Below are 20379 nucleotides of genomic sequence, written 5' to 3'. Positions count from 1 at the left end.
AATTATATAACAGGTTTACAGAAATCCACTGGATAATTTCTGGAAGGGATATTTGCTGGCCATTAGTGATAAATACATGGGAATAATAAATGTCACAAGCAAGGGCATGCATGGTAGCAGATTTAAAACCTAAAACCCCACATTGTTTTACATGAGATCAAAGGCCCCTCTCAATTAAACTTCAGCCTCTATAGCATGGCAGACAACAGAGCCACTCAGTGTGGGTCTGAGGAGGGTGAGGTTTGAATTGGCTGATAGCATCACTTGGTTTATGTGACCATTGATCTGTCACCAGGCATTCCGGATAACAGTTTATAAGTTTAGTTGGAGGGGAAGGACTGCCCCCACACTCATTACGTCATCTACTAAACAATCAGGAGATCATAAATAAACCAGACACACCTGTCCTTTAAATGCAATTGATTCGGACCCCCCACCTCCCCAATCAATGTCCTCTTTTTGTTTTTTCAATTTCCTCTTGGTTAAATCATGGGGGGGGGGAGTGTCTATGACTTTATCCAGCCGGCCAGGCGGTGGCCCTCAAACCAAGCGGATTAGCTGCCAAATTGCTCAACTCTTATCATACTCCATGATCATTAATAAAATATATCAGTATTCTCAAATTCTGTGTCTTTGGGGTTTATCTTGCACTACTGAAATATGTTTATACTGGTACATTCTGTAGCAAACAGCAGTAACATACAGTTCTTTTATGTATAAACTTTGTATGTGTAGTCTCTGATGGTCCCTATATTTGTGTGTCTATAGTCCCTGATGGTCCCTATATTTCTGTGTGTGTATAGTCCCTGATGGTCCCTATATTTCTGTGTGTATAGTCCCTGATGGTCACTATATTTCTGTGTGTGTATAGTCCCTGATAGTCACTATATTTCTGTGTGTGTATAGTCCTTGATGGTCCCTATATTTCTGTGTGTGTGTTTTTAGTCCTTGATGATCCCTATATTTCTGTGTGTGTGTTTAGTCCCTGATGGTCCCTATATTTCTGTGTATGTTTTCCAGAGTGGGTGTTTGTGGGTGTGGTGATCCTGGGAGCCTTCACATTCATTCTGTTTCTGGGTATCTGCTGGTGCCAGTGCTGTCCTCACAGCTGCTGCTGCTATGTGCAGTGTCCCTGCTGCCCCGAGTCATGCTGCTGCCCGCGACACTGTGAGTACACTGCGGGAATCTCGTCCTCATTCTTACCACCCTGTCACATGACTGTGTCAAAGCTAGAAGTGACCCGCCTCTTCCATTTAACAGCTAACAGTCACAGCAGATTAAACACATTATTTGTAATGGCAATTAATCTAAACAGACCAGTATAACCTGTTAGAGGTTACACATCGTCATCCTGGTTGAATCAGATATTGCCGGGAAGGAAAAGTGCTCTCAGTAGAGATAATGGTGGGCTGTATGCACATAACTTTAAATACAAAATATTTGTTGATTTTCACAAAGATAAAGAATTTGGGCTACAATGTTCCCTGTCATTTTAGAATGGGTTAATGGCAAAAAATAATAATAATAATTTAACAAAATTAAACTTGCAATGGCAGGATAATTCTGATCAAAATTCTAGCATTGTAAGTTATTTTTTTCTTTAGAAAATCCAAAGAGAACAGTATAGAAAAACAAACAAAAAGATACATATTCTATGGTACCTGTAGGGTTATGGTACAAAAGGTCCTTCAGTACATTTTTCATAATTTTACTTGTTAGACCCATACCTGTTTTGTAACTCTTGTTTTTCATTTGTGTTGTTGTTAGTGTATGAAGCTGGTAAAACAGTGAAGACATGTGCCTCCCCTCATATTGCACCGGTCTACCCTCCCTATTATGTGCCTAATGTCCCCATGGCTGCCATTGGACCTCCAGCAATGATGGGTCCAAAGACACAGCCTCCAGTAATGGAGAACAGTGTCACAGGGGGTAGGTACAGGAATGTCCGAGTGTATTTTTTCATTTTCTATCCCAATAGGAAGTACATTCAAACTTACATTTTGTAAGGAGTCATGTTTCATTTACATTGAAATTGAAGAATATAACTTCAGTATATTTAACTTGATCTCAATCTTCACAAGCTGATGGTGAAAATCAAAGGTTATCTCATACTGGTTAATAGGATTTTAGCTGGAAATTAATTTCCACAGGCATTAACATAAAAGCTTGGCTAAATTAGGTTCTGAATTAGTGAAGTCAAGGTCTTTAAAACATCTTCTATTTCTATCTCTCTGTTTCTAAAAGTTGCTGCTCAAGCACGATTCAAACACCCTGTTTTCTTGCCAAGACTATTGTTTTGATTAATATGAAACACCATTGTAATCGCTTCTCCAGAATCACTGCATTAAGTCTTTTTTTCTCCCAAAGTCGCTACTTATTTGATAATCTGATACTGGACACAGCTCCCTTATTCGTGTAAAGCTCCTTTCTACTGCCAGGTTTTCTTATCATAGAAAGAGCTTGGATTCAAAATTGTGGACTACAAGTAAAAATTGCCAAAAAGATCCTTCCATATCTAGAACCGCTCTGCCTGCAAGCAGATAAGGGCAAGGCTATTTTTATGTAGGTTTTTTGTGTACTAAAATTATTGAATACAGTTTACACTTTATCTGTAATATTGTAACCAGTTCCTGTCTTTTATTGCAGTAAAACCTTTATATAAACTAAACATTTATATTCTTTAATTTAGTGGATATTGTAATGTCTAAAAACAAATTGTTTAGTTGGAGAAAGAAACTGAACTAATTCTTAAATTGATTCAATTAAATGATTGCTCCTGCTTTTACAGTCTATTTGTATTCAGAGCCTTAAACAAGCAAAAACACTTGTTAGTTTAAATATTATGTTTCTTAATAGACCAAAATACTTAAAACATATTATTTCTCTTCAGAGTTTTGTCACGCTATTATTAGATCAGGATATGTTTGTTTTTATTTAAAACCTCTATGTTTAGTAACAACACAATCAAATAAAATCAAATAGGTCTTTTTAGGTTCAAATATCGTTCTGTCTAAAAACAGTTACCCTTTTGTTTTTGCTAATTTGCAATATCTAGCCTCTGTTTAGTTCTCGCAGATACCTGCTTCTTTCAAGATTACAGGCTTCCAAGAGTGTATGTGCACGAATGACAAAGGCACATAGACAAGCTTTTTTTCTAACATTAACACTTGTTCAGTTTTCTTAGTTCAGATCATTGTAACCTGTTCATAATTTGCTGCAATATTATGTATGCTGGCTTTATAGTCTTTAAAACACAATTATTACAATATTCTGACAGTGTCAGTTAGTACAGTTTTAACTGTAATATGTTCTTTCAACAATAATACTGTTTGTATAACAGTTTAACTTTAAATAATTTTATAACATGTATTTCTAATTCAGTTACTTCAGTATAACAGTTAATGTTATTTTACTGAATTAAGTCTGTTCATAAAACAAAATCCAGTTGAAGCAGGTTTTAAGACAACCTAGCCTTTTGCCAATTTTTTGGTGTTGATTAATAAGAGACATGAAGTAATGAAAGTAAAGTAACAAAAGAAGCTACTTTTTCTCATAAAACTGGAATATGATAACAAGGCCTTATGATAAGAGCCTGCCAAGTTTGCCTCCTTCCAGCAGGGGCTTTCATAGACTGCATACAACAGCTATCCATTGTTTTCTACTGAGTATACAGATCTTTTTGAAAGGAACATATACAGTATTACTATAATTATTGACAGAGTATATCATATTACTTCAGTCAATACAGGCCAGTTTAAATCATCCAATCCATGTCTATTAACTCTGCACGTTCCCAACAGGATTTGAACTTGGCACGTTCCCAACAGGATTTGAACTCTGCGCCAGGCTCAGCTCGAACTGGTTCTGCGAACACCATGACAGGCCTATGCAGATCTGCTAAAAATGTTTTCTAAAACACGTTACAGTCATTACAATATTTGTTGCAGTTTCATAAATGTTCAATTTGTATCCCAAAGATCAGCCTGCTTCCAGTAGCTGTGACAGTCTTGGGTCAGTTTCTGCTCACAGGTGTGGGTGACAGTCTTTAAAAGCCTGATACCTGCAAAAACTTAAATCTTGTTAGCTGGGCTCCCTTCTCTACATTCTCATTCCCATCAGCAGTGGGCAAACACATTTTAACTGAATCTGGGTCCATCAAAGAACCGCACACCCTTGCAACTGAGGCCTTCCATGCAAAAGGATCTAATGACTTATAGCACAAAAGGGACTTGTCCGAACAGTGTGTGACAATAGCCATGCTCTTCCTTAGAATAGCCCAGTCGGGGTACAATGGTACCAAGCCAGGCTTTGCTTAAAAGACAAACCAGTCCCCACCCTGCATTGTGTGTTGCATTCATGTGTGGGGCCCTCCTCAACTGTGAACCACATGTGCATAAATACAACAAACTAGCTTCAGATGCTTGTATGTAACCATTGTCTTTAACTTAAATTAGAGGAGAAAAACTTGTATCTAAATAAAATAAAATAAATTCTAAATCTGATCTATTTAGTAACGTACAGGGTTATGTGTTTTTAGAGGAGAGGTTGACTTAACTCGACCTTGTTTCTTAGAAACCTTTTTGTTTTCATAGTTAATGCTCAGGACCGTGTGAGAAGTGTAGAATAGAAGGTGGGTTGGAAATCTCCCAGTCCAGAATATTGGTTTATGGGCTGCTGTGAGGTACTGTAGTTACAACAGAGACCTTATTTTGTGTTGTAATCTCTTATATTTAAGGGTCATCAATTCCATGCTTTTTTTAGTTGCAATGAGACTGCAAGAATGTAAATTACTTAGGAATAATATACTGTATTTTACGTTGCTCTATTATGATACATTATGTGTACTTAAAGTACAGTGGTGAAAAACCTGCTTTCACAGCTAAACTTAGCTTTTGGTTTCTATAAAAGCTCAACTATAATATTATAGTGAAAGTCCTCATTGTACATGTGTTAGTCCTCCAGTTATTCTTGAACTGTGTGGTTCTGTTTATTGTGTCATGGCTGATTGATTTCAATTCTTTTCTTTGAGAAGCAATAACTCGCACCCAGTTGATTCGTGCTGGGGATGTGTTGGCTGTTTCTGCTGTACTAGCATGTACAGCAAAATGACTTTGATTCTGTTTGGATCGGAGGCCGATTAGCTGAAACATACAACTTTGCCCTTGTGAGCAATGTTTGAACTTTGTTGTGTGTATATATATAATGAGTCAAGTAACAGTCAGTGTGTTCTGCTGCTTGACTGGAATTTGAAGAATGTGTGTAAGGTATGCAGGGGGGTCTTGTGTTCCGTTTTCAGGGAGTATACTATTGTGGAGTGTAGCCAAAGTGAGGAGACTCAGAGTCAGAAAGTGCAGCAAATAAAATACTTTTAATTAAATAATAAAACAGATAAAACAGAAAGGGCACAATGGCCAAATAAAGACACACAAAACAATAACTAATAAACAGCTAACAAAAACACCGCTAACATACTCACCACTGCCAAAAAGGTGCTCTCACAAAAACACAGACAGGCTGCACCCTGTCCCTGGGGGTGAGCATCTCCACAAGGCTCCCTTCAGCAGGAAATAAAAAAAAAATCTGGGGGTTTGGCCTCCCGCTCCTCCCTCTCCAGCTCACAGGACTGTAGCCCCTCCCCTTCCGGCTCTTGAGACGGCAGCAATGGCACCTCCCCTTCCAGCTGTTGGGATGGCAACAATGGCTCCTCTGATTCACAGGATGGCAGCTCCATCCACTCTGGTACCTGGAATGATGGTATCTCTGCCATATCTTCAGCCAGGTAACATAGCACCATGGCTGTCCTATCGTAAAGGGACGCTGGGTGGTGCTGTCTCTCCCAGACCTCCCATTGCTCGCCATCTCGACACCACAGCATGTTGATAGCCAGCGGGAGGTCGCCCAAGCGGCCCCCCTCCGCGTCCATCGACCAATCCCAGATGATGAGGGTAAACCCGGTGGCACTGGAGCTACCGGTGTTGCTGCGGATGGCTGGGCCGGCACATACGGGCATCCCACCCAGTTGTGCCTCTCCTCCTCGCAGCGACCACATCAGTCAGCCGGTGGCCCATCTGGACATACCTGCCAGCGGTGGTCCGCCTTCCCGCATAGGAGCACCATGGGAACAAGCTGGCTGGCTGAGTCCTCCAGCTGTTGCTGCTGCAGCTTCTGCTGCTGCCTGCTCTCCCCCCCTAACAACAAAGCAAACAAAAAAAACTGCACTGAGTCTCCAGAGGGCGCTATCACTCTGCTGACACAAACTGTTGCAGGGTAGCCAAAGTGAGGAGACTCAGTCAGAAAGTGCAGCAAATAAAACACTTAAATAATAATCAACACACAAACCAAAAGGGCACGATGGCCAAATAAAGACACATAAAACAATCTAAACAATGACTAATAAACAGCTAACAAAAACACTGCTAACATACTCTCACTCGCTGCTACCAAACAGGTCCTCTTGCTCTTTTACTCTTACTCAACCACTCTCTTTTTATACAGGTGCCTGGACTAACTGATTAATTAACACCTCATTAGTCCGGGCACATTCCACGCATTCCTCACACAAATTCATTTACTCAGATCCATCCTGCAGACTCACTCACATCCACTCTAAACACCACAAAAACACATAGACAGGCTGCACCCTGTCACAACTAGTCACTGCTGTCTGACGTTTTATAAGTGGCACAGTAGATAACTGGTTTGTATTTGTAACTAGTAAATTGACATTTTATTAGTTTATATCTAGTCAGCCTAAAGGATGCCTGCAGCAAGGGAAAGGTGTGGGTCATGTTGTGTTTTGTTAAATGCAATATGAATATTTTTTTGTGCATATCTTTTACATAAAAAACACAGAGGAGAAATCCAGTTCTTGTTTGTCTTTTATAAATTTAAGGAGGGATAAAAAAAAGACTGCTGCCTAATTTATTAATTAGAGAGAACTATTTTTCTAGGTCTATTTTTGAATCGTGTCAGCTGCCTTTGGCTAGTGCCTTCAATAGCGCTATATCATCAGAATGACGTGTAGTCCTCCTAAATGTCTAACTGACTAAATGTCTAACTAACTTTACAGCTAAATGCCATGACCATCAATGAATTTGAACTGACCAATGCATATAGAAAACAGTACAGGGCTTGAGATAAAACATTTAATTCAAGTTTACCATCACTTTCCAGGAGTTGTGGGATGAATATGACATGTGTCTGGTCTAAAGGGAAACCCAGGGTACAGCAGGCCCTGCAGGTGCTACAGCTTCTTGTGTTGCTGTCTGGACTCACTACCTATGGGGATCCAGGAAAAAACAGATTGCTGTATTCACCAGGATTCCCGTTACCATGCACTGCGTCAGAACCTGTTGCAAGGAAACAGCAATGCCATAATAATGCTTTGATTAAAAACTTAATGCAAAGCTTTTAATTGGTCTGCTGTAGCACTGGATTAATGTAAGCTGCTGAACTCAAACTAGAAATGGTAAATACTAGTTGCTGCTGAAATAACACATTCATTGTCAGCACTGCAGTGCTTTGAAACAGCACCAATGGTGGGCTTCTGTGTAAGAACTTCTACAGAGCACTGTGGAACTTGATGGTTCACCAGGGGATTTACAAGTTACAGTTGATTTGCTTACATAGAAAAATAGTAACCCCAGGAACATGCACTGTATTAGTCCGTGGTAACGGGAACCACTGTAACTGGGGGAGGAACATGCCTATTGTGGTAATATATAATAAATGTTGGTAATTGAAAAGTAATTATGTCTAAATAAAGTCAGCCCACGCCATCCCGATCATTAATTCGTTTTGAACACTTATTTTGAAGTGTGGCTCCCTTAATTCTGTAGCTGAAAGAAGCCTGGGTTGTGTTGTGCAGCATTCTGTAACCTAACTTATGAGAGTCGGAAAAACCCTTAAAGTTTATTCCCTTTTAAGTGAGGAAGATGTTTTTTTTTTATCACATGTCCGCATTGTTTATTGTTCTGTCCCCAGTTCGCAGTGGCTACCGAATCCAGGCCAATAAGGAACAGGACTGTATGAAGGTTCTGTACTACGTAGAAAAGGAGCTTGCTCAGTTTGATCCTGCCAAGAGAACGTATGAGAAATGTAAGGCATACTTTGACTTGACTTTCAAGATTTTCATCAACACGAGCATGTGAGATGATCTGACTCCACACAACAAGGCTCCCCGGGTTAGTGATTCACAAGAACTCGAGGAAAACGCAGTCTTCTTGAAATCTAACCGTAAAACTATCTGTAAATGCATGCCAGTCATGTACTGTTTGTAATAGCTTCTGAAATCAATGAAGGCTTACAAGTCAAGCATTGTGAAGTGTTGATTGCTTTATGTGGCCCTGGTGCTTTAGGGAACTGATGTCATGAGTGTCAAACCTGAATAGGTTTCCCCTTTTTTTTTTTTTTTTTTACAGCAAGAACCAATTCACTGCCTGTAAAGGAAGAAATTAAACACTAGTATATAAAAAGAACCCTGCAGCTGTGTAGCTTCCATTCATTGTAAATCAATAGCATACTGCAAACTATAGCTTGTTAAAACATAACACGAACCTAGAGATGCACAGAACTTCGAATCAGTACATTGAAGTCGCTAACATGAGGCTGACCTTGCTTTGTAAAAACAATACACCACTTCTCCTGCCTGTGACTGTAATGTTTTTTTTGTTTCTACTTTTGATAAGACACATAGTATATGGGATATGCTGTTATCCATTAAAATATCCATTAACATAGTTTAGAAGTTTCATCCGCTTTAACTGTTTTGAAATGGATACATGCCAAGCTCAGACCTACCGCACCCCTTAATGTAGGCCAGTTTGTCTGACCGTAGCTAACGGATGGCTGTGTGCTGTATGCCTCATGTCTCGACAGCCAGCACCATGTCAGAGCTGAGTTCTCTTCACGAAGGGGACGCTGATTTCCGTCAGTCCTACCGGCGGGCTCAGAAAAAGGCTCTTCCACCAATCGGTGACCGAGATGACGACCCTGCCTTCACCCCCACTGCAGCCGCCCACGTGAGGAAGTCGGCCCGGCACCCCCAGCGCATGAACAGGTCTGAAGAGCAGTACCACAGCAGGTAGCATTCACCTTTCATTCCTGCTAACCTGGATTTAAGCACACCCTACCATGAGGACCTGGTGTTATATAATAGACTTTTTGGGGCCTCTTTTGTCGCTGTCAGCAATGAGGATGTGCAAAAGAAATCATATCCACTTCCATTAGGAGTTCCAGTACAAAACAGCACCACCTACACCAACTGTGGTTTTAAAACCTCTGCGACACACTGCAGTTAAATCTCTAATAGTTGTTACAGTTTGATATGCATAAGTAAGAATAATCTGCAAATAAAATACATCCACAATGTCGACTAACTTAGTAATACTAAAATACAAAAAAAAAAACCACATTTGCAAAACAGAATAGTTAGCTAAACATAGTCTCCCAAGACCTTAGGCTCTCGACTATATTAAATCTCATTATTAAAACCTCCTTATCACCACTCTCACTGCCTTACTCACAGAGCAATCACATTTGAATTTGATATTGAGACTTTTAACAGGTTAAACTGAATTCCAAATGCCCCAGGTGCTACATGGGTGAGTTTTACAGTAGAGTAGTTCTTTCCAAAACAAATGGCTTTCTTCTGGAATATGTCCTATGTATTATTCCAAAAGAGAAATTGCTTCACTGTGTACAGAAATAATTAAACAGAAGCTTTTAAGAGCCTTTTTTCATAGGATGCCCCCATTGATGATAGAAGGTTACATACAGTATTATTGGCATACAATGTATTATTAATATGCTATATGCAAGTGCTGGACACTTAAGGAATATGCATATCCCTAAATCTCAAGGCACTGAAGGAGGACTGGGTATAGCAGGCCTGTTGTTCAATGATAAAATGTCTGTATCCCAAGCAGGCACATGTTTAATTAAAATAGTAATTATGATTGTGGATTGAAATGTGGATAATAGCAGATTAGAAATAATGAAAGTGAAAGTGAGGTGGTAGATATAAATGCTAATTTAGACAGACAGCATTTTGATATATACAAACTTAAGTTTAGTAAAGTCAAGTATACTTTACTGAAGAGGAATGTAATAGGAATGTAATGTGAAATTGTGTGTCTGCATGTGCGTGTCTGTGTGTGTGTGTGTCTTTATGTAATAAGTACTGTACACCACACAGTCAGTAGTGAACTTGAAATACATCCACTGAGAATATCACTTCATTACATAAGTCTTAATTGGCTTTAGCACTCACTTCAAAATACTGAGGCTAATCACAAAATCACTCACAGAGAAGCACTTTCTTATCTTTGTAATTTGGGGCCTGAATACACACCCTTGTGCTCTGTGGGGTGTGGTCCGTTAACCCTGTCAAATCCACCTGAAAACTAGGTGGAAGGCTTCTCTTACTTATGATAAACTTTACCTATAGGAGTCTGTACTGTATGGGATTGAATGATGTTGCTGGCCAAAGAAATTGAGAATGTAAGTAAAATTAGAAAAAAAAATCTGCCACATATGCAAATGTTGTCATGTGTCAAAACAGCAATTGCAAGGTGCACTGCCTTGCACTGGTTTTAACAACCAGGTTATCAAAATATGAAGAAATAGTTAAATATGTGGACCTCAATGCTACAGGCTGCATGCAGGCTTACAGTACCTAAGGAAAGAATAAGCAGCCAATTTTATTAGAATTTTGGTTATTAATGTTATTTAGGGTACTGATTATATATATATATATCTATATAATAATTATATTATATATCCTATATATATATATATATAGATATATATATATATATATAAAATATCTTTAGATATCTTTAAAAAAATAATTCAATGTTGAACCGTCCTTAAATAGGAAGCTTGTCTAGCATTGGCTTGGGACATGGAGAATGATGAGTACTGTTTTGTTCCTATAAAAGCAGGTGGAACCCCAGATCTGAGCATCTTCAGAGAAAAATGTTGCCAGCCAGTGGACGCACAGGGTCTCTGGATGAGCTGGAGGAGTTTGCAGAATCCTACCATCAAAAAGGGAGGCGCTCTGAGTACAGGGAGTCGGAGCTGGATTACAGACAGGACTGCGAGACCAAGGAACACTGTCCACCCCCATTCAGAGACCAGCACCATTACCATGATGACAAGCCAGCCAGAATGGACCAGCACCAGTACCAGGAGTCCTTCCCTGACGAGTACTACAGCAAGCGAGACCGAAGTCGGGAGGGCTTTTACAAGTCGGACAGGGGGCAACCGTACAGCCCTCCTTCTAAGAGGAGAGACCTCAGTGACTGTTACCCGCCTCGGTACCCTACTGCAAACAGGGCCTACGACAACACCTACCTAACAAGCATTCTGGAAAAGAAAGCCAGGGGCAGACGTCTGGAGGAGAGCTTCAACTGTGAGACTCCCTTCAAATCCAGCTCCAAAAAGAGCGGCGACATTAATTACAACCGATCTCCCAGTTACAGGCGCGAAGAGGAAGATTCATTGCCACCTTACTCGGAGAGAGACGCCGAGCGGCACAGGCCACTGGAGTCCTCAGCAAGGCATTTTTCCTACACAAGGGATGGCACACATGATATCAGCATGCACGCTGCGCATGGGAGGAGGGAAAGGGAGAAGCTCAGGAAGACGGTGAGTTACTTGTAGGTTTGTTGTACACCTAATCGGGAAAATATAAGTACCCCTCCATGAAGCAAAGCAATACTCAGTTGTAAAATATGTTGTGTTATTAGCTTGACTTTTTGTTATTGTAGCACATTTAACATACAAAAAAGATTATCGCCATCCAATTATAGGCACAAAATAAAGCTTACAAAGATAGGCAATTTAGTTTTAATTTAGTATTGAATGAGTGAGAGTATAATTACATTGCTCCCTCGCTATAAGGCTGTCGATTATAATGCGCCTTGGATATAACACTCCTACAGCAAGTCCCCCAATTCCCTATACTAGTGATTCATGCAATATTTCAACAGTAAATACAGTACCGGTGGTGTTCAGTCAGTAAACAACTTCTCAGTAACTTCCGTTTCTGTCTCTCCCTTTTGATACAGTATCTGAACTGAAGAAAAGCCGCGCTGGCACTTTATAACACAGACATCTTATTAATATTAGTTTTCTAACCAAATAAATATTAGGCCTATTATGTGGTTATCTTTCCTACTGTATTTACTTTTTTGCTGTGAGAGGAGCTGCAGCTTTCTCCAGGAGATGAGACACTTCAGCTTCGCTTCAGCCCCGCTCCGGCAACTGAACCTGGGGCAAGCCCATTCCCTCTTCCCTTCGCCCGACCTGTTCTCCTTCTCGCACTTGGTTTGCTTGTCTGTCACTTTGAACTGAACTCCCGACCATCGTTTAGCCAGGCCAATTATAGTTTTAAAACTGCTAATGTTACCTTTTTTTTTTTTTTTTTGTAAAAAATATACCATTGATTACATGGTGCTTTATGTATCGTTAGTTCACTGAAAATTAAATTTTTGCTTCACTACATGTGCATTATAGAGAGGGAGTTATTTTATTTTGTATTTTAGTCAGATGTGTGTTATGTGTCCTGCAGAGCCCTCCACTCCCTCCCCTGTTAATAACGCTCTTTGGTTTTATGCTCATATTGTGTGTGTCCCGAGAACTGCGTTATAGCGAGGGAGTACTGTATATGAATTGAGACTAATACAGTACTGTCATGCGGAGAAATCAAATATGAAGTATATTTTTCATTTGTGGACCTTTTACGTTTAATTTGGCAATGTGTATGCAAGATAACTCACTGACATGTTTTTGAATATTAATCAACAGATATTTAATCTGGTGTACAGTACACTTGATTGCACATTTCTAATTCCGGGTAATGCTATAGGTTGTGTGGTTTATTTTTTACAGCCTGAACTAACCAATCTCTTGATTTTGCTGTGTAGTTGTTTGGTAGTCACGTGCATGTTTATGTGAGGTTTTGAAAAGCTCTTTATTTAACCTCGTTTTTGGTGTTTTACAGAACACTGTACCCAGCAGAGATTCCCTTATAGTGTGAAACTGAAAAAGAAGATGAATCAATTTTTTTCAAAGGAGAAGGGAACACCAGAGTCCAATGGTACTGTTAGGTTTCACTCTCCTGGCATTGTTTGATGGAGATGTACTGTAAGTACCACATGGATTAGAGGCCCCTGTGTACTGCCCGACTGGTTACCTACAGATTTCAGTCCAGGATTGATAGAGGAGCCAGGATTGGAACTCCAGCTCAGTACTGTCAATGTCACAGTGTTCTAAGAACATTCATCTGTAAGTCACTGTGCAGCTTTCAGACTTTCAAACTTACAAAGCCACATCAGTGTGCCTGGCTGTTTCTACCATGCTACTTGAAGACTGAAGCCAAAACTAATTAGTAGCTAACCTGAGTTTTCAGGTTATCAGTTATTTTTCTTTTTTTTAGATTTTTATTTTAAAATTCAGAGTTGTAGGATTGTCTACAATGAGGAAAGATGACATGTGGAAAAAATCAGAGCCATGAACCAGATTGCCACAATTAATGATCTCTGCTGTATGAATGAAATGACAGTCTGACTATGGTGGTGCAGTATTATTTTCAAGATGTGTTAAACAGATGCATTTTAAGGACAGATACACTTGGCTAATAAACAGGTCCATCACCTGATAACTCCACTTACAATTTCGCTTGCTCTACCGGTGCAGCGTCTGGATGACGTTTTAACCACCCTGTATAATTAAAAGAAGAAAATAGCTTACACTTAATATCCATGGTCATATCAGTGTTTTAAAAAACGGTATTTCAAAATGATGATCTGTTGATCAGCTTCAAGTAGGGTCTCAAGTGACAGATTAGGGTCCTGTGTCTTTGTATAACATTACAAGTGACAGGGAGGTACAGTTGCACTGAAAGATTCATTGACTTGTCCAAGATTCAGATTCAGACTCCCCGGCTCTACTGACTGTAAAAGGAAAAGTTCTGTCAGAAGGATATAGTCACAGAAGTTAATGGTGTGCTGCTACATGTCTAAATATTCAGTGTTTTAGATATAGGAAGAGTGAGCCTAACTGCTTTATAATGTCTGTTGAGCTTGATAAAATAACGGATGGAGTGTCAGGAATAAAATAGTGATACTCTAAACCAAGATTACAAGACAGGGGGTCTTCCCATCTCAAGCCAAATATTTTCCACATGGCACCTTCCTTTTATTATGTGTATAGCAAGCAATACTTCATTACACAGTGTCACAAAGACGGCTAGTGCGGGTATATATATATATATATATATATATATATATATATATATCGTATGAGCTTAACATGCAGCCTACAGCACTCAGTATTCCCAGGTGGTCTCCCATCCAAGTACTAACCAAGCCTAACATTGCTTTGCTTAAGCATTGCATGGTAAGTTCGATTTGAAGAGCTTTTTGCCGTCAGAGACGTTGCCCAGGGGTCACTACAAGGAAGTAGCTCTTCTCGACCCCCACTGCAGTGGGTGACGTCAGACCAGAAACAGGAACCAACACAGAATGCAGGTTTTGCAATGGTGAAGGAGCTGATGCGCAGTTTAATAATCAAACAGACAGAAAATAAAAAGGCTAAATAACCAGCACATGGCACTTGAGGCCAAAATAAACAGACAAACAAAACAGATTAACACTACACGAAACAGTGGACTAACAGACAAACAAACACGGTGAGTCAAGACAGTTCTATTTACGTTATTTTACTTTGTTTACTCTCCTTCTCCACACCCATTCTCCACTCACCGAACACACCACCCCGAGTGAGTGAAAACATGCTGCTTTTATGCAGCTGTACCGAGACTTGATTGCTAATCAATCATTCAATTGGAGTCTCGGTACAACTGCACGTGAATTAATAAGTGCAATTCCCCGTGCTCACATATTACTACATTTTACCTGCACGTGAAGTGCTGTGCAATCCTTGTGCCTAAATACAAATAAACATTTTAAACACTAGTGTGCATACCCCATATTACATCCCGTGTACCAATGACTACACCAACATTAACACACTACATGCAACATACAACACAAAAATACACCCAGGGGCGGGGCAACATTGCCACACACAGCCATTATATAGCTGCCTTGAATTGCAAAACGACAGGGAACTCGCATGTTTTACTCTCTGTGTTATTTATTAAAAGTGACTCTTGTACCATGGGAAGAGCAGTTACATCCAGCTACTGGATCAGCCATGACTGCAGTGACCACGTGTGCCTTTCACTGGCTCACGTGTTCACTTTAGCCTTATTTTTTATTTTAAACACATTAAGAACTTAAATATAAATCTTCTTGATGAGAATTGCAATTTGGTAACTCAGAATTGGCATTCTTTGGCACACACTCAAGCCTGCCTAAGTGAATTCCAGTGTGTATGTGTAGTTTGATTGAGGTGTAAGTGGATGCTGACCATGTTACCAGCTCTAGGTATGTTATAAGAATGCCATTCTACTTTATAGAATATTGCACTACACAGTGTACATGTTGTATGTAAGCAACGCACAGGGGTAAACTCTTGTTGCAGATTATATATTTGTGTACATTAGATACAGATTTCTATACTTACACAATACATACAAGAAGTTCAGTTAGCAACACACCAATGTAATATTTGTCATACTCAAGATTACTTATCCACAAAACAAATAGCAAGCAGTTATTAGTTTAAAGTACGATAGAGTGCTTTATCTGCACACATCAAGATAAGAAAAACATTTACAAATAAACCATTAAGCATAATTTAAAGGCTGTTATATGACGTATTTTCTCTGACTAGCTTTTTTTTTTAACATAATTGATCCCTCTTTTATTGTGCTGAGAAAGTCACGGTTCTTGGTTTTTCACATTCATTCAGGATATGCAATCATTCAAACACTGTAGAGAAACTATCTGGCTACCTTAGCAGTTTGCAGCAACAAACAGCAGCTTCATCTTCATCAGGCGACACTAATAATAAGAACATGAGAAGGGAGTTTTAAACCTTATTTATCACAACTTTAATGTTGGCAGTCAGTGTGGGGTTTTTAATGATCCCCAAGGTGTCCCCCAACAAGATCAGTGTTACAGGAGGAGTCTCCACTGCAATGACTGCAGAAGAGTTTCTGCTTGCAGTTCCTTTAGAAAAGTTTCCCATAGTAAAAGTATTGCAAAGTGTAATAAAGCAGTGAAAGAATGGTAAAGCACTGGAAAGCATTGTAAATTAAGGTAACAAGTAACCTTACATAGCATTGTGAATGGCTGACCAAGCTACCTACCATTACCTCTGTGTTATTTCTCATTGGAACACATTTCACCAGACACTGAGGATTTCATCTTTGACAGGCTTTGATAAGACATTACAAGCGGACACTTTATAGTTGTCATTGTGTGTGAAGACAGGTGTTGATTCTGCCCAAGAGAGAACCTTAACAGACATTTGTGAGTAGACTGAAAAAGGGGTGTGAAATATAGTATTAATATCACCTAGCTTCCCTTCCAAGTGCAATCAAAGCTGGTGTCAAATGTGTTTCATTATGCTTACTCAATGCACACAGTAGTTACAGTATGTGGTTAGTGTGACAGACAGCTGAGGCAGCTCTGTAAGAACCAGGCACATGTCCATGCTAGTTCTTGAATCCGTAAGCTTTTTCACAGTAACCCAGTTTTTTAACTACTAAGTTTCTGTTGTGTGACCACTGCTGTACACCTACCCTTGATATACAAGACTGTATTTCTTAACAAATATACATTATTTATACATTAAAGAAGGGCCATGTTTATATTTACGCCAAACTGTGGTTTACACCATTTTTTTGTGAATTAAAAATACAGCTGTATTAAAAATATATAATGTATATAAAACTGGTAAACAAACAACCCAGAAGATTAATTTAGTTTGTCTAAGTGTGCCTACGTTGTTTGCCATTAGTTTTGTAATGTTTTATTTGTCTGTTCATTACGGTGTATAAAAGATAGATTTATTCAAAAGAAAGAACTTGGTAAGAATGATCCATCTGGCAAAGAAAGTGTGGTCTAACAGTATTATTATACGTGCAGAATGGCTCAGTTTGACATGTTTACAGGTACAGAAGGTGGGTGTAGTCATGGTGATCTACATGGTCATGATACTGATGGTTCCGTTTTTGTATTTAACTCTTGGCAGTGGGGATGTATGCAAAAAGATGGCTACAGCATAGAAGTAAGTTATTTGCAAAGAGTTGACAAAAGCCATCTGCAGATACCACGGATGGGAATAAGACTCCCGTTACATAGCAATTTGATCTGTTCCTGGTTTTACCATTAGTTTAGTAAGACTCATCTGAGCTTTTCACCTATACACTGGCTTAATCAAGCTTGTACATTATTAAAACCTGGAATGGACAACACTGCTATGCAATAAGTCTTATTTCCATCTCTGGGATAAAGTAGTATTGTAGAAACACATCACAGTAAACTCAGGGGAAATGGACTGTCTGTGAACCAAAGACGAGGTGGGGATTTACATGGGGGTTCAGGGGGCATTCCGGTGCAAAATGTGAGACATTTGATTAGTTTCATAACGCTGAGATTTTTCACAACTAGGAGGAAACCAGGGGACATGTTTTCAAAGTGTGAATCTTTTCAGCACTATCAAGTTGTTTGTTTCTCATTTTGTAATATTTTTTTAAAATAGGAGTAACCTTTCAGACTGGTGTAAATGCTTTCATCAGTTTATTGTCTTGTTTCTATTTGTATCATATGTTGTTTAACCTGTATCCTATATTGTTTAACCTGAACAGTCTTACTTTATACAGCATCTTGATACGATCTATCTCTATCTTGTTTTATGTATATTTTTTATTTGTGTAAAATAAAATTTAAAAAAAGTCATTTTATTATTTTTTTTATTATTATGACTTATTTTCAAAATATTGTGTCTTTTAACACCTTCTGTAGTTTAATTTTGGTTCATCTGACATGGAATGAAAGAATAGACTATTTGCTAACCAGTTGTGTCTAAATGCTAAAAAGAAAATCCTTCCTAACATTCAACATTACAGAATAACAGCTGAGCAGTGAACCAAATTATTATTATTATTATTATTATTATTTTATTTTTTATTGTGTGAAATTAAAAACAATTTACTTTAGTAAATACATGAAGCGTTTAACTGGGAGAACAAGACAAAAGCCTTGCTGTTTCAGTAAATTTAATTAAATATCTCAGTCAAGGTCACCTCTATTAGGGAATCAGTTATGGTTTTCAAGGGGAGAACCCCACAAAGCCAGGTCTGCAGGCTGTACAAAACCACCACCAATGTTTGTACTGTGATATGATAAATGTAAGCAGTAAGGAAATCCCACTACCTTAATACTGTACAATACACCTTCCCTACCATCTGTATTCGTGTTCAGGAAATATCAAGCTCTATTTTAGAATACTGAATTACAGCAGTCCAGAAACAGTTTAATCAGCCACTGCAACGCAGTTGTTTGATATGCAGGGTAACTCCGATGTCAGAGGAAACTTACTTGGTGTTTAGCAAAGCTCCCAGACCGAAACTTCAATACCAGTAAGCTGTTCACCTGAGAATTAAGCTAGTATTTCTGCCTCAGAACTGTAACTATGTAAGCATAACAGGATTTAAATAGGCCAGCCTACTTTAGAGGGGACTGATCTACTGTAATTCATACCAGTAACTTATCTAATAGCCGATTAGATAAAGAACATTAATATGCGGTTCGAGCCAATATACAAACAAGTGGGTTAAAACTAGACCATTCTAAGAAAACTTAATTTTGGCAGCAGTATTACAAGAAGGTAAAATACAAAGAGAAACCACGCTTTTGTAGAGGCATTCAAAGTTGTCAGTATAGTTAAGAGTTAATACCTTTTAAAAGTCATAAGTATTGGCCCATGTCCAAATCCAGGCCTAATGCTGTAATATGGGATCCCTCTAAATCTACTCTCAAAGACTTTTTAAATGCATCCCTTTAAGAATGAAGACATTTCCCTCTTTCACTCAGGACACTGTTCTCAGGCACTCCCCCACTGGATAACAAGCCCTCCGCTGTTCCTGTGTGTGAGCAGAAGAGGATGAAAGGCAAACTGCTGCCTTCTGATAGTAATTAGTTGGGGCCCCGGTCGTCGTCTTTTTTTCAGGCTGACGTCTGACAGCTCACACTGCGGACTAAACCCGAGGCCAAATAAAAAAAAAAATGCTTTTATCAACCAGTGAAAAATGTGGCGATTACCCATGTCAATAAAATGATTTAAACAAATATAGACTTGTCATGGTTCAATTCAGAAATTAAAGTTCCAATCTTCTGTACACTCATCAGTGCAGGCTGTCATTGTTTGCATTACGGTCTGCTTGCATCACCTTCTTGCATGCTTCCTTCTGCCTGCCACTTAGCAGAGGTCCCAAGTTTCATCAGCTGGAACGTTTGCTTTAATGTCAATTTGTGGGTCGCTTGGATGGCCTGCTTAGTCATTGTAAACGTTCAAGACTTTTACTAATGGTACTTCAGCAGCAGTAAGAAGATTACTTATTATATCCACATGGCTTCTTGTGATGTTATTTCACAAAAAAAAAAAAAAAAAAAAAGATACAAGATTTAAATATTTTAAATATGACATTATTTTAAATGTATCTACCAGTATAATTCAATAAATCATCTGACCACACAGGCTACAAATGTGTGCACTAGTTTCCTGAACTTTCACTACTGCTTTACATACATTATGAGATTCACTGGGTAGCTTGTGTTACCCCCTCCCCCTGTTAGAGATGGGAAAGAAAAGATTGCCGGGTGATTGATCAGTAAGCTGTTGGAGTTAGTGACATGTGGTGATCTGCCAAGTAGATGAGTTGCATTTATAATGGTAGTACATTTAAATATATTTATGGACTTTGTTATTTCAGCGTTTTTTCACCTGTGAGAAACGTGGGGTCAAATGCTACGTTATTTATGTATTTATTTATTGCAAATACCGGTAGTCAAAAACCATCACCTGGAAGTTGGTTACTTATTCCCGGTTTCTTAGTTGAGGTGTAGTTGACAAAGCGGGGTGTCCTTTTTCTGTGTGTTTTAATAACTCACTTACACATCTTGCTCAGTGAATATATTGCTACTATTTAAAAAATAATCGCTCCTTCTTAAAAAATTAAAAAAAAAAAAAAGAAAATATTAATAACAAACCTGTATCAGCAGCATAGCGGTACCCTATATTACCCACTTGTTTTGCCCCATTTACCCCCTTAGACGCCTTGCTCACTAAATATAGAGGTATTTAGAATACCTAGATAAATGATCACCCCCTCTGCAAAAGCACTAAAGATTTTAGTGAGCAAGCCGTACCCCATGAGCAGCAGCACCTCAAAGTGTAACC

At 38.9% G+C, this 20379-nt stretch overlaps 1 protein-coding gene across 2 annotated transcripts in view; it reads left to right on the top strand.

Annotated features, from left to right (window-relative positions):
* LOC121328158 (immunoglobulin-like domain-containing receptor 2) overlaps positions 1-14293 on the top strand; it is a 48877-nt gene extending 34584 nt beyond the window's left edge. For both annotated transcript variants that reach the window (XM_041272684.1, XM_041272683.1), the window contains 6 exons: positions 1021-1167; positions 1768-1929; positions 7984-8097; positions 8878-9082; positions 10941-11649; positions 13007-14293. In XM_041272684.1, the coding sequence (XP_041128618.1) occupies positions 1021-1167; positions 1768-1929; positions 7984-8097; positions 8878-9082; positions 10941-11649; positions 13007-13042 (1373 nt within the window). In that variant the 3' untranslated portion in view covers positions 13043-14293. The remainder of the gene's footprint in view (positions 1-1020; positions 1168-1767; positions 1930-7983; positions 8098-8877; positions 9083-10940; positions 11650-13006) is intronic.
* The last annotated feature ends 6086 nt before the right edge of the window (positions 14294-20379 follow it).

Source organism: Polyodon spathula, chromosome 15 (genome assembly GCF_017654505.1).
Source record: "Polyodon spathula isolate WHYD16114869_AA chromosome 15, ASM1765450v1, whole genome shotgun sequence".
Taxonomy (NCBI): Eukaryota; Metazoa; Chordata; class Actinopteri; order Acipenseriformes; family Polyodontidae; genus Polyodon; species Polyodon spathula.
The sequence above is the reverse complement of the archived record's forward strand: the minus strand, read 5'-3'. Positions and strand labels throughout refer to the sequence as shown.